Source organism: Saccostrea echinata, unplaced genomic scaffold (assembly GCF_033153115.1).
Source record: "Saccostrea echinata isolate AGI-Se365-2 ecotype Australia unplaced genomic scaffold, CSIRO_AGI_Sech_v1 ptg000023l, whole genome shotgun sequence".
Classification (NCBI taxonomy): Eukaryota; Metazoa; Mollusca; class Bivalvia; order Ostreida; family Ostreidae; genus Saccostrea; species Saccostrea echinata.
Window position 1 is genome coordinate 11,960,895 of NW_026889772.1, and position 14,707 is coordinate 11,975,601.

The 14,707-nt window shown below is 31.5% G+C and overlaps 1 protein-coding gene across 3 annotated transcripts; it reads left to right on the top strand.

The window, feature by feature from the left end:
• Positions 1–436: 436 nt before the first annotated feature.
• LOC133191477 (sperm microtubule associated protein 2-like) lies at positions 437–14,122 on the top strand. Of its 3 annotated transcripts, XM_061327228.1 has the most exons (8): positions 437–665; positions 760–826; positions 1,566–1,630; positions 4,860–4,895; positions 5,723–5,792; positions 6,208–6,334; positions 6,916–6,930; positions 13,369–14,122. In XM_061327228.1, exons 1-8 carry the CDS (start codon positions 647–649, stop codon positions 13,801–13,803), a joined length of 834 nt encoding a protein of 277 aa, XP_061183212.1. In that variant the 5' UTR covers positions 437–646; the 3' UTR covers positions 13,804–14,122. The 3 variants fall into 3 exon arrangements, with proteins under 3 accessions (XP_061183212.1, XP_061183213.1, XP_061183215.1); XM_061327229.1 differs by lacking the exon at positions 6,916–6,930 and having other exon boundaries at positions 440–665; positions 13,369–14,120; XM_061327231.1 differs by lacking the exon at positions 4,860–4,895 and having other exon boundaries at positions 440–665; positions 13,369–14,119.
• The last annotated feature ends 585 nt before the right edge of the window (positions 14,123–14,707 follow it).

A 14,707-nucleotide genomic window follows, 5' to 3' on the forward strand; every position in this document is an offset into this window, starting at 1 on the left:
GTGGTGATGTTTTTTTTCCCCCGAGACACAGTTAAAAACTTTTTTTTTCTTTTTATGTTGATAACGGTATTTGTATATCTGCTGATTATTTTCTCCTTTATTTTTTCCCTCAAAAGGATTCTATATTTACACATCAAATTGTCTTTATAATGAGATTTGGCGCTAAGTGTCAAGTCTTCAATGAGCAAGTCACACCTATCTCTCAAAATAATCCCCCCCCCTTCCCCCTCCCAAAAAAATCATAAACAAAATAAAAACAATGCAAACAAAACTAAACCAAAACAAAAAGATTAACAATCTTTTGGGCCGAAGTGTATGCTGCGTGTCTGAATCAAGAAGGATCACTCTGCCCACACGATTCATTCTTGTGACGTCACATTTAAAATGAAAATGAAACCAACAGCACCAGTATAGTCCTAGACATTCAGTTTGGCATTTAAACAAATATCGTCTGCTGGGGATTTAAATGTAATGTATTATTCGGCCAAACAATAGATTCTTGATTAAAAGGTACAACAACCAGAATAAAACGTATATTAAATGTCTAGAAAGAATATGAAAGTGTTTTGACCAATGAAAACAATCGGAAGGAGTCATTGACAACTCTCTTGACAACCACGCGTAAAGCGCGAGATTTTTGGTAGAAATGGCGACGAGAAGTGCAAGTAAGTGTGCATGTGCTATGCTGGGACCCTTTGTGAATGATAGTCATATCATGAATGACACTGAAGGTTATTTCAATTTTTCTCTCTATTACAGCGAGTGATAACAGGATAGATCTTCTCGCTAATCCCAAAAGTGTTCCAAACACATTCCAGGAAGATAGGTAGGGTTATTTCTATACAAATCTACTTACTTCTCGGTTTATTGTATAAATCGTAAGTGACAGTACTAATGTGTCTTTGTCCATATTGATACATCAGTTGACATTTAAAATGTTGAAGAAGTAAATCGGCACGGATCGAACATGTGCACTCATTCATCAACATTATTATGCGCGTATTTTATTTATTATAAATTTTAATTAATTTATTAACAACGTTGAAATGCCCAGTCTCTTCTGCAGCATGAAGTGATCATGAACCAAAAACGCATTACAGGAATATATAAATTATAGACACAGACATTCCCGAACTTTCAAAGAATGTTGCGTTTGATCCCCAGTATGTTTGTCCTCTTGTGCAGGGGGGGGGGGGGGGGCATGATGGCAGATTAAATCAACTGATATTAAAAGAGGAAACGTTATTTATAGTTTATAGGAATATATATTTATGCATAAAATTATAAAATGTTGAATTTTGCAAAACACTTCTATAGTTTCAAAAGGATCGGAACTTTAAAATTATCTACATATAGATATATACATTCCAGGACTACAGAATAATGACGGATTCCAATAGCACCTTCAAAAGCCATTGAATTTAATATGAGCTTTCTAGTTACAGGTTTTCCTCAAGCAAAATTTAATGAGATATTGTGAATATTTAAAATCATTCATATCTGAGTTTAAAAATGATTGAGGATTAATAAGCTAATATATTCTGTTTATGTCTTAAATTTTGTAGGAGGTCAGTGTATTGGGTTGACAGACAACCCCCCACTGCTGGGCCACATGGAACCACACAGATCAGTATGTAATACTGTACTCTAATTATTCTAATTACAAATCCATATCACTTTAAAAATTTTAGCTATACCCTTAACATGCACTTTGTTGCTTAATTGTCTTTCAGAATGAATATCGATCCATGTACACTTCATAATGAAATGTTTGCATTTTATTAAAATTTAGTCTGAAGACAACTATTTTGCAATTCTACACTTTTCAAAAAGAGATTTGTCCTCCTGGTTGAATATTCTGTTGTGAAGAGTACATAATAATTATCATAAAGAAAGATCAATCATGCAGTCACACAGATGCAATGGATAATGAACAGTAGAGAAAATTCAATTTCTAATTTTGATTTGTGGCACCAGCACATATTGTTTTACTGAAAAAGCACTTGCTATTCTTGCAATCTAATTAGATTGACTATTCTTGCAGTTGGGGGAAAAAGTCAGTCCTCACTGTGCCATATGAAATCAAACAAATCCATCTGGCTTATTTTGTTTGAGCACATTTTATGCTTAAGTACCAAAAAGTGCTGAAAAAAATGTATTAAATTCTGGTTAGGGTCGATATTAAATTCTGGTGAGGGTCGATAATATTGATAAATATAATTGCCGTTTCCTTTCACCACATTTTCCTACAGTTAAGTTTTTAAATTGAGAGGAAATTACTTAAACTAAATCAATATAGATCTGAATTAGAGTAAACTGCTAACAGAGTTCTGTCTGGTTCTAATCTACAGCAGGTGATGATCATTGTATAGAACTACCTGATAAAGTAATGCATTGTGTCCGTTAAAGTGCTTACAAGTGTCTGTGGAGATACTCATCTCTTCATTTTGTCAGACAAACAAAAGGTGATCGATTTAGTTCACAGATTTAAACCGCATTTGGGGGTACTAAATTAGATACGATTGAAACATTCATAAGCCAATATATAGCAGGGGAGGGCAAGTTTTGGAAGTTAAAATGAGAAATATTACCATAATGCATATTCTACGCCCTTTGAATGAATTGAAGGTAGAAACTGGTTTGGGTTTAAATAATTGTAGTTTTATAAAAGAAAAAAATGCATGTTACCTTGCTAGCTACGAGGTAATTTTCATTATATCTCATATATATTGCTCAAAATTTATTAGTCATTTATGTATAATATACATCAAATATGACTTGTTTCATATTTAAATAACTTGAACAATATTAAGTTGTAATTTTTAGCCTTTTCCAAATCATTCCATACAACAAATCCCTCCAAATGCAATTTTAATTTCAACTTGATAATTCCTTTAAAGGGGAAACTTTAACAGATTTAAGGTGGTGTTTATATGTTTATGTTACTATTTTTTCTTTTACCTTTTTTTTTTTTTTAATTATTAATAAGAATCTTGATTCTTGTCTGTTTACAATAATGTTACCAGTATTAGGTAACATGTCCTTATCAGATCAGTCCTCTTGGCAGATTTCCTGTTGGTCTAAGTCCAAACCAAAAATTCTACCAGATCAGCTTAATAAGTTATACATTGTACTGTAATTCTTTAGTAAGTTTTTAGTGTGTTATTATTGTGAATCAATATTTAAAGAATTAAGTTAATATACAACGAACTTTAGATGTTGGAACTTTTAATTTTCTTGGGATTAATTTTTTTTCAAAATACTCTTAAACTTCCTCTCTTTTTGGACTAAAAACTGACAGAAAAATATTTAAATATAAAGAATATACCAAGTCCTATATCTCAAATTGTTGAGGACGATCAAGTAGAAAATGACATCCTTAATCTAGCCAAGACCTGGTGTTTATGAGTAGTTCTTTTCTTTCTATAGTGTTTGATCTAATGCCTAAATATTGATCAGAAACATTCTGTACAAGCAGAGCAAACACTTGTCATGACTGATATTAAGAGAAAACATTTACATTTCATCATTGATCCTACATTTTAAAAGGTTTTCACAGATTGAAATGATATATCAACTGTCAAGACGTGTATTATAGGCTTAAATTTTAAAATGCTAGAATTGTATAAAACTCTGTAGTATCATTAAGTCCATACTAAAATCATTTACAACTCTAACAACAATATCAGAACTTGTTTAGTTACTGTGTTTTATATAACATATGTCAAACTTTTACTTCAGCCCCCCCCCCCCCTTTTCAGTAAGTTTGATAGAACATTGATACATTTGTGTGTACGTGTGTATTTATTTAGAAACTGCATGACTGCAGGTCTTCACTAAGGTGGCCATTTATAATATTTTTATCAGTTTTTAATTTGTTCTTCACGGACATTTTAATTTCTTAAAAAACACCTGGGCAAAATCAACCAAACTAAAGAACTTTTTTTTTTTTTAAACTTCAATCTGTTATCTTCAAACACCAACAAAAACTTGTATACATATAGATAGAGATTTGTTTAAACCAGGTGGCTACTGTGACCAGAATTGAGCCAGTAAAAGATAGATTTTTTATACAAGAATAGAAAAAAATAACAGCTGAAAATTCTCCTTTTTAGATCAACAATGTGCAGTTTTATACCTGCAACAAAGTAGCCCTCTCAATTATTTCATTGGAAGGGGGGGGGGGGGGTTTCTCCTGAAAACATTAGATTAGAAATATCAGAGAGGGCTACATTATTGCAGTTATAGCGTAGATTATGAAATTCATCTGAAAGTGATGCAAGCATCATCATGTAAAATAATTATAATGTAAATTCATTTTTTTTAATCTTCCCACTAGACAGAATGAAACCACAGATGGATATTCAAAAAAATTACTTAAAAAAAAATTACCAAATTGATATGCAAGTTTTCTTCAAATCATGGACATCTTGTTCTTTAAAGTATGTGGAAAATGATAGAATCTTTTTCCCAAATGATGTAATGTATACTTTTAATGAAATATGGGGAAAGAGTGTCTGAATGAGTTTGAGCTTTGATTCATAAGACCAAATTAATTTGAACATGAATTCTTGCCTTTTAGTGAGTTTTAGCAGCAGAAACTGCAGATTAATGGCTAACCTTCTTCCTATAATAGCAAATTTATAGTAAAAAAAAAAAAGTCTGTATTATGCTTAATTTAAAAAAGTTTATTTGACAATGGCAGATTTCAAATGAAGTCCTTTTGGAGCCATTAAGCTATTTCATAAGTTGATACAATTCAATATTTTTAGTGAAGGTTCAGGATTGTAGAAATAATACATGACTGCGTATTGGTCATTTCACCAATGAATTTCACTCAAGAGTACATTGTGTTTAAGGTGGGGTGCGTAGAACTGTGAGTGATTCAACATTTAGTAAGTATTATATGATGGGGAACATGGCATGTTTAACTTAGAAACTAATGGAATATACCATAAAAACATTAATCATTCTCAGATTTCTTTCTTGTAGTGCAATGTATGCATGTGTATACCTGTAGTATATCAGAAATCCATGAAAGCTTCAACAAGTTTAATGTACTTTAGATTTTCTTCTTTAATAACAGTGTTAGAAACTTATCAATTTTAGGTTATACAAGATTTTAAAAACAGTCATTTGTGATGTATTAGTATATAGCTATAACACTGGTCATTTAATCCAGATCGATATTTATGGTATTAAAAATTCAGTTCTTTTTATAGTTGACTCTTTAAATTCAGCACACAATTCTTAAAGACTTGATTTAATTAAATCTGAGTGTGCGTTGTTATATTTTAACACCTTGCATATGACGTTTTATATTGTACTGAATGATTTCATTCAGGCTTGCTTGTAGTTATTCAGGTCTTATTAATGTGTCAATGCTGAGATTTGAACATGAACTAACATTATTGACATAAGTATTGTGCTTTTGACATTAAATTGTTATCAAATCATAACCTGATTTTTCAACTGTGTAAATGTGTCAGTGTTTTTTTCCTTGTACTTTTAAGTAAAAAAGGGGATGGGGGTCTGCATATTGCTTCAGACCATTATTTTTAAATATTAAACTGATCAAAATACATTAATCTAGTTTTAATTTCATTTGTAAGTATAAATTTATCATGAAGGGTATCTTATTTTGGGTATTATACTAATAGTTGAATTTGTGAAAATTTTGAGTTTATAGATTTTAATTGGCATTATTTTTTTGTTATTACAGTTGCCAGTACCAGGGTGCAGGAGTTAGCCAAACACCGCACACCTAATCAGCATGGTTGGCGAGGCGACAGGTATATAGTGATGTCACCAGGACAGGTGGGCAGTATCCTGCTGGTGTCAAGCTTTGTACAACCATATTTTGAATGACCATTTAGAAAAACAACCATATTTTGAATGACCATTTAGTAAAATTAAATATTTTTTCTAAATACCTGTAAGAGGTCATTTTCCAGTATTTCACAAAGAATAATTATTTCATACTTCACAATTGCTGACCATTCAAATGACTTAGTAGTTGTTGCTGCACTAGTATGAGGTCTGTTATGCTACAGACATGTTCAACTACTTTGCTGCTGAAAGGGCACTAACAAGCAACGTAGCATTAACTTCTACATAAATTGAATGAAATTTGATGCCCATATTAGTTGAGAATTTCAATTAAAGAAAACTTCTTTTAAGATGTTCTCCCTTTTTTTTCTTTGACAGACCCACCCCTATCTGGGCAGTACGTGATGGGGCTAAGAAGGCAGAAGCTGGGCCCCGCCTGGTGGCCCTCAGTGAACACAAAGAACCCCATCCCCGCTATCTGTTTGACAGGACTGCCTACATGACAGTGTGTATCATAATTATTGATATCAATTAGTGTCTTCATTCTTAATTCATAAATTTCAGATAAGTTACCTGTTTTCTGAAATTTGCTCCTGCTGTATTAAACTAGTATTACATGTAGTGGGGGCACTTTTATATGTACATGTACTCTGTACAGGACTGCCTGTACATTTCAGGGGTTTATTGTATTAGCTGTGTTGGATTATTAGTATTGACTTTTATCTTCAGATGAAAATTCATGATATCATTAATTCAGCATTCAAAGACTGGAATTTTCAATTTTATTGATTTCATACAAATTGTACATTTTTAAGTTTGACAATATAATAGACTTAAAACAACTGAATGACAATCTATTTTAAAATTTCCTAGGAAAGTTCTATCAATCAATATAATTTTTCCCCACATATTGAAAATTCAAAAAAATTGGATGTTTCATATTTGATAACAAATACAGGTACTCTAACAGACCTGAGAGCAGATAAGGATAGAAACTTAAAATGCTGGTGCTACTATTTATAAATTTATAACATATGATTCAGTGTTTAAATAATCACCCACTGCAATGGTTAAATTGTATTTCAGATGCCGCTTATCACAGTATGTATTCAAACGTAACCAGGACTTTGGTAGCTTGATAAATTGACAAACTTGTATTGCTTTATCATCGGAAAACCCCAGTTGATTGCAATGTGTGGGAGAGAGAAACCCATTGTAATCAATTGTGGTTTATGATGTTGGTACTGCTTAATATAACTAGGAATTGGAAGAGGAAATGTATCTATTACTATACACACATATATATATAAACTTCAAGGTTTTTGCAGTGAATTTATTCAAAAATTAAATTAAGTGAATGCATTTGTTTTCCGTTGGGTAGAATTTATTTTATGGGATTGGGCATGAGGGTAAACATTTGCATGTAGTAATTAAAGCTTATCAGTTTTTAGAATTTTGGGGAATTTATTTAAATTTTTTGCATTTAAATCAAAATATTAAAAAATAGCTTTTTTTTTTTAGAAAGCTTACAATAGTTATTAATGACAATAGACAAAAGATTATGCTTTAATTTCTAAAATTAACAACAGTATATTTCATAATCTGATCTAAAAACTATAACTGTACAAAATTACAGCTAAACCTAATCTTTAACTCGATGGAGCCAAAAAGAAATCTGAGAAATCAAGGTCAAAAATACATAAAGAAAAATATGTCACTGACACGCAAAAGAAACCCAACAAACAATTTAACTACCATCTGAATATTTTAATCGAATGATATTCACAATTTATCACAGATGTTAACCACAAGAAATAACTTGATTTAAAAACACTGAAGATTTGATTGAAACATTGAATGTTATTTTTTAACTTTAGAAAGTAAAAGGTCACCTCTACCCCCCCCCCCCCCCCTTCCAAATTGAATTATAGTATGTCCTCCATGCACAACAGTCACATCTCAGATTCTATGACACTGAGTTCATCACTCTCAGCTGATTTTAGTGAAAGAAATAGTCTTCCAGTCTTTCTGAAGTGCCTGTTTCTCAGATGCTGAAGTCAAATTCATTATTTCTGGCACAACGTATTAACCCTTGGTCTTCCCCTCAAGCTAGTGAGACGTAAGAACATGATGATATGTGATAGAGTGCATTTTTGCATCTGCAACTCTTTTGCAACTTCATTTTGAAAATTTCCTGCTAGGAGCAATTGGAATGGGCACTTATAGTCATTTTCAGGAAGCCCTAACTGGCATCACTTAAAGAAAAGAAATGAGAATTCCTTTTGAAGAATAATGCTACAATACTTATGATGAACAGAAACAAACTCTGTAAATCCAAATTATAGCCAAATTATTTTCTAATAAACATGCAATTTATGATTTCTGTTTGATATGGCTAAGACTTTGATCTGATAATGGGATAAAAATATCCAACCATTTAATTACCAATTACGCAGAGTTGAAGATGTCTTTACTAATAAATTAGAAAATTATACTCAATATCTGAATTTTTTTTTCTCTAAAAATAGGATGTTGCATTTCTTTTGCATGTCAGATTATAATGAAATATCAATGTTTGAGATACTAAAAACCAAGTGTATTAATGTCTCTTCTCAAATTTGTTAAACAAGAACTCTGTTGATATTTCATAAACAATTATTTTTTTAATGAAAAAAACTTTTTTATTACAAGTACAAGTATTCTTAATTAGTTGGCCTTTCTGACTATATTTGACAATACATGTACTGTAAAGCAATGTAAACTTTGTAATCTTAACATTTGTAGCTCAACTGAATGTCTTAATACCAGCTCAAATTCACTTTATGAGTGACATGTATAGCAATTAATAGCCATTCTCTGTAAGCATTTAAACTCTTATATAGGGAGTGTGGCACGCTAGGTCTTAGATTTTTATGAAAATTGGCACACATTCCTATATTGATGTATGAAACTAAAATTCATAATAAAATGGTTGCTATGGTCCATGGTTACCATGGCAACCAACATACATTTTTCATGGCCGAAAAAAAGCTAAATTTTGATGAAAAATGACCCTTTTTGACTAATTAAAAGTCTTTAATACAACAAGATATTTACATGACTTTATCTTTTTGCCAAAATACATCATTTTTATAGTTCTTCAGATAATTTCTAGTATTTGAGTAACTTTACCTAATAAAAAAAATATCGCCCGTTTTTAGGTAGGATTTTTCTGTGGAAAAATTGTAGATTTTAGGCTCTTTTGAAAAGCCTGGTATAAAATTTTGCGGACATATGGGAATAAATAAATACATTGGTTTGAAAGTTCATATATAGTTCTAATATAAACTGCAAAGAAACACTTGGTATTCATATTTTGTTTTCATGTTACCATGGTTACAAACTTATGCTTTTTTAAAGAATTCCAGACAAGGGCAATAGGTATCTACAATCAGTTTCCATATAAATACCTGAGTATTTTAAAATGGATTGAAACCAAATTTAGTTATGTGGTACACAATAGCAAAAACAAAGAGAAAAATTAATTTTCATGACAAAAGGTCAAGGTCAAATGGCTCGATTTAGATAGAAATTTAAGGAAACTGAGCACATTTTTTTCAGTGTCCCAACTAATACTTTTTTTAAACAGCATGAATAAACAAAATTACAGTTCTGGTGGACAATAACTACATGTAGCATCACCTGAATTGGTAAATATGGACAGAAGGTCAAATTCAAGGTCACAATGGTATAAAAATTGCCTTTTTGTCCCCCGCTTTCACTGAAAGTGGGGGATATTGATTTGGGTCTGTCTGACCGTCCATCTGTCCGTCAGTCTGTTTTTCTGTAACACTTAAGTTTCGGCCAATGTCTCGAGAAGCCTTTGAGCCTTTGCAATGAAATTTTGCATAAAAAATATCCCTGTGGCCTAGGGAAGACTCCCATTGATTTTAAGGTCAAAGGTCAAGGTCATGAATTCAGAAATTCAGTATGTTTAAACACTTTATTTCTGTGCGATATCTCAAGAAGCCTTCGAGCTTTTGCATTGAAATTTTAAACCACAACTCCCTATGAACTAATGAAGACCCCTATTGATTTCAAGGTCAAAAGGTCAAAGGTCAATGTCAAAAATTTATACATTCTGTTTGTGTGTTAAACTTTCATATCCGAGCGATATCTCAAGAAGCTTTTAAGCTTTTGCAATGAAATTTTATATCATTATATCATTATATCACTCCCTATCGTCCCGCCCGCTCCTTTTAAAGTGTCCCGTCCCCCCACCCCCACCACCCTACGACCACCACCCCTCTAGATCCGTACATGCTCTTCTTTTTTCCTTCAGCAGGGGACACAGATTCTCTGAATTAGCTTGTTAGTATTGCATTTATACTTGGATATTGTGAAAGCGTATCCTGTTTTATACTGAAACTGGTAAATAAATTGCATTCTCACCTTTAATTAGCTTGATGCATAATGTGAAAATGCTATGAGAATGTTTTTTAAAGGTCATTTATTGATAAAAAAATGTCGCCAAGTCAAAATATTGAAAGCCTATACACTTACCATATTGAGTGACTTGTACGTAGAGAATTGTGCTACATGCATGTAAAAACTCCTTTGTTGTTTTAAATTTGTAGACTAAGTCTTGTTCTAAAATGTACATTTTTGACCATATTCCACAGCCCACACTTTTCCAGTGACAATCAAATTATGTTTTCCTGTGACTTTTTTCAGAGAAGTTGACAGAAAAAGCCTAAATCCATTTTACTTTGCAATATTATTCTTAAAAACTTGAAAATTTAGAGACATTGATGATGAATATTTCAACCCAATTATGCATGGGTTTACACATAATAGATCTGCTTTTTCCCAAAATTTAATCAGTAATAATCTGTTGTAAAAATCTGCTGAACCTGTTCGGATAATCTGTTTTTGTGCTTTCTTGAATTTATGTCGATTGCTAAATTTGAGTTGGTTGGTAAGCTTGATGGAATCGTACACCTTATGGTGTGTAATGTAAACATAATTTCCAAAGTTTAGTCCTTGAAAATGTTGAAAATAAATAATCTGTCCCTGTATTCCTACGGTTTTCATTTTATTTAAAAAATGAATATAGAAAAGTAACCAATGACCAGGACTTACATGTACTCCACCCCTTCCAGGAACCATGTAAAAGCACTTACTCCACATAAATTGGTAAGAGGCATTTGTAAAAAAAAAAAAAAAAAAAAAAAAAAAAAAAAAAAAAAAAAAAAAAAACATGGATCCCTTGTAAAACGTTACGAAGCGTTATTTATAAATATTAAAGGAAGTGGTTCATTCATAAGTGATTAACCCACCCTGCGCCCATTCCCGAGGTATGTATTATTTTTATTTAATTTTATGATTTTTTTTTTTTTTGGTAGAAAGGGCTTGTCAGAAATTTATTTATGTTTTTGTTGTAAATAAAATACAGCTAGACAGATGTATCTTAGTCTAGAGAAATGATAAACTGTTAACTTTAAATATGTTTCAGACAATTTGTATTTCTATGCACAACCCCCCCCCCCCCCCCCCCCCAAAAAAAAAAAAAAATTGAAAGAATAATTTTGACTGTTCGACAGGAATCAAACAAAACATTTTTATTATTGGCCTTAACAATTTATTCTTTTTTTTATTATTGGATAAAGACCTTTCCTTTAAAGAAAATTCTTGCTTCAGCAAAATTATCAATTTCTTTGTAAATGTTTTCAAAATCATTGAATAAAAAAGCAAAATCTGAAATATACACATATAACTTTTCTCTTTTTTGTGATACAGATAAAGGCAAACAGTTAAAAAGGTTGAGTTTTCTCTTACATCCTTCATTAAAAACTGGTTTTTAGGTGTGGATTTTTTTTCTACATGTAGCCTTTAAATAGAGATAAAATATACTTTTTCGTTCTTTAATTTTAGGATGGGGGGTGTAAAGAGCATTTTTCCCCCAGTCAGATTATTTATTTTCGTGGTAGTGAAGGCCTGATTATTTATTTCCAAGATGATCCTGGACAAATTATTTATTTTCTGTTTCACCTAAAAAAAAGTCTGAAGAGCCAAAAAAAAAAAAAGGAACATGCCCAAACTCTGTTTCGTGGGGGGGGGGGGGGGGGGGGCAGGCACTTGTTTTGGTAATAATTTTTTTTATAGTATAATAATAATACTTATTATACTATGTGTTAAAAAATTATAACCAAAACAAGTGCTTTTGGGTGGGGGTGGGGTTGTAGCACTTATCAAGGATAGATTATTTATTTTCCTGTCAGTCGAGGACAGATTATTTATTTTCAACATTTTCAAGAACAAATTATCAGTTTCTAAAATCTGTCAACCCCCCCCCCCCCCCAAATCAAATGGTCCTCCCTTTAATGACAGGCATCAACTTACATCACTTCATTCAATTTAAACTTGATACACCTGTACTTTGTTGTTGCCAAGTCTATTTGTTATCCAACTTTCAACTTCCATTTTTGTATGATCATTTAAAGTAGCTTGAATTTATAATTATTTAGGTAAAATCAAAAGCCTACTTCTCTCACATTATAGTGTGATCTTGTACATTTCGCCATTGTTCACACATCAAAATTACTCTTTGGCATCCAGGAAATAAACAAAGAGGTTAAAATTTGTATGCACATCAAATAAACAGAAAAAAACACTTGATTTTACTTGAAATCCAGGATATATGTTGACAAGTAAACAACTTCCAGTCAGTTTTGTCCAATGATTTTTTTTTATCTCTCACACTAAAGAGCTCACAATTATCAAAGGGAGATAATTCAATTTTTAAATGAATGTCTGCTATTTTAATCATAGATTTATCACATTTATAGGCTGAATACCAACAATGTTTTTAAATGCCTTTTAAAATCAGATGTCATACTTTTTATTTCTGTGAGTATCATGAATTGAAGTAGCCGCATTTCATTGAATAACATTCCCAAAAATTGCATATTTTCAGAAAAAATCAACTTTAGACACCGTTTCCATGGTAACTACTCAACATTCATACGATCTAACAATATTTTTTGGAGTAGTTTATGACGTGGTAAATTCTAGCCAAAATTGAAAAAATTCTGTGACTATGCGTGCCACAAAAGTTTAAGTGGTTACAGAGAATGGCTATTAAGTCTTAACTGTCTTATTTTCAAAATTACGGACATGTAGATTTGTGGTGTTGAATGAGGAAACAGTATGTGTAATCTAAGGTAGACAACTCTTGGTTATGTACGAGTTAGATTCTTATAATGTTCATGTACAAAATTTTATGATATAAAATTAGAAATTAGACACCCCTAAGATGAGCACAAAAAATTGAATATCATTTAATTTCACTGATGTTCACCATGACATGTTTTTGATGTTATTTATATTGATGTATAGAGGTAGGAATCTGTCCTTCATAAATTGTGTAGAAATCATTAATAAATTAAAGTACAGTAAAGTTACATACTGGTATATTGTGTATTGCCTATCATAAATATTCTCTGTATATAATTCTGTTTTTACCTTTCCTATTGATATTTTTAAACATTTACTTGACAGGTAAGCGATGGAGCAACAAAAGCAACCCCTACAGAAAGATTGGATTTATTGTCCAAACCAAAAGATAGGAGAGATCGTGACAAATTTGGGGTCATCACCTTGGAAACATCATGGGGTCAATACAACCCAGTGTCTCCAGCTGCAAAGACCGCCCAGTGTACCCCACATGTAGAGTCTCTATCAGAGCCTAAAAAATACCACCCCCGCTTTGTTGGAGAAAAGCCAGTTCAGTGGAAAGTAGATGAGAGTGCTCTCAAAGCCATTGCCAATCTCCGACTACAACAACTCTGTCGACCAAGGAGTCGGACGATGATCAAAGATGATTACGATCCTTACAAAGTTTCCATGGCTGCCAGACGTGCTCATGCTACTCCACGAGTAGAAGAACTCTGTGTACCTATCCCTAGAAAAGTTCGGGTCAAAAAAATAGTATAATGGACAGTGTTGTCAGATGGTTGTTAAGTTGTTGTCATCCTTGTTTGCTTCTGGTGATTTTTTCCTTCAACTGAATTGAATGATACTACTTAAAGAAGATATGTTTTTTTAATGCTCAAGATTTAAGGATTATAGTATTGTACATGTTTTCCTGCCAACATAGCTATTTTATAGATGTAATATTGTATCATTTATTTATATAGTCTGTGATACTTTATATGTTTACTCATTGAAATTCTCTGCGATTTAAAAATAACATTTCAGTTTTATATTTAGTTTATTTCACCAAAATGTTTAAAACTTATCTTGGGTTTTCTTGCCATATATCATATTTTGTTTTCAAAAATTGATCTTCACTTTCAATATTGTTTAAATTATAGTATATCATGTTGATCAAGTAGTGTGGTTATTTATAAACTAATGAAGAAATATCATTTTCAAGGTTTTAGAACAATCAAAACAATTCATCAAATTTGTAACTGTTATGCCATTTTTTCGAAATTGTGAATTGAGAATATAAGTTTACCAAACTTTACCATTCATTCAATTTTTTTTTTTCAAACAAAGGAGACTTGCAGTGTCAGATAAGGAGAGGGGACTCATGGTTCTAATTTTATAGTCGTTTTTCATAATGAAATAATTATCATAATTTGTTACCTTATATGTCATGTCTTATTTCTGTGTTTTATATAGAAATCTTCAGTATTATTAGATGACAAAATTTGTCACAGTATTATGTTCTGTACAGAAACAGTGTAGGTAGATGTTGCCATAATGTTTTCAAGTAAAATTTACTCAACTAGAGAAAAAAAAATGAGGGTGCAAATTTAAGCAGTATTAAATGTAGACTGAGGTAATTATTGTTTAAAAAATGTATTGATTGTGTAGGATATTTTTCAGTATT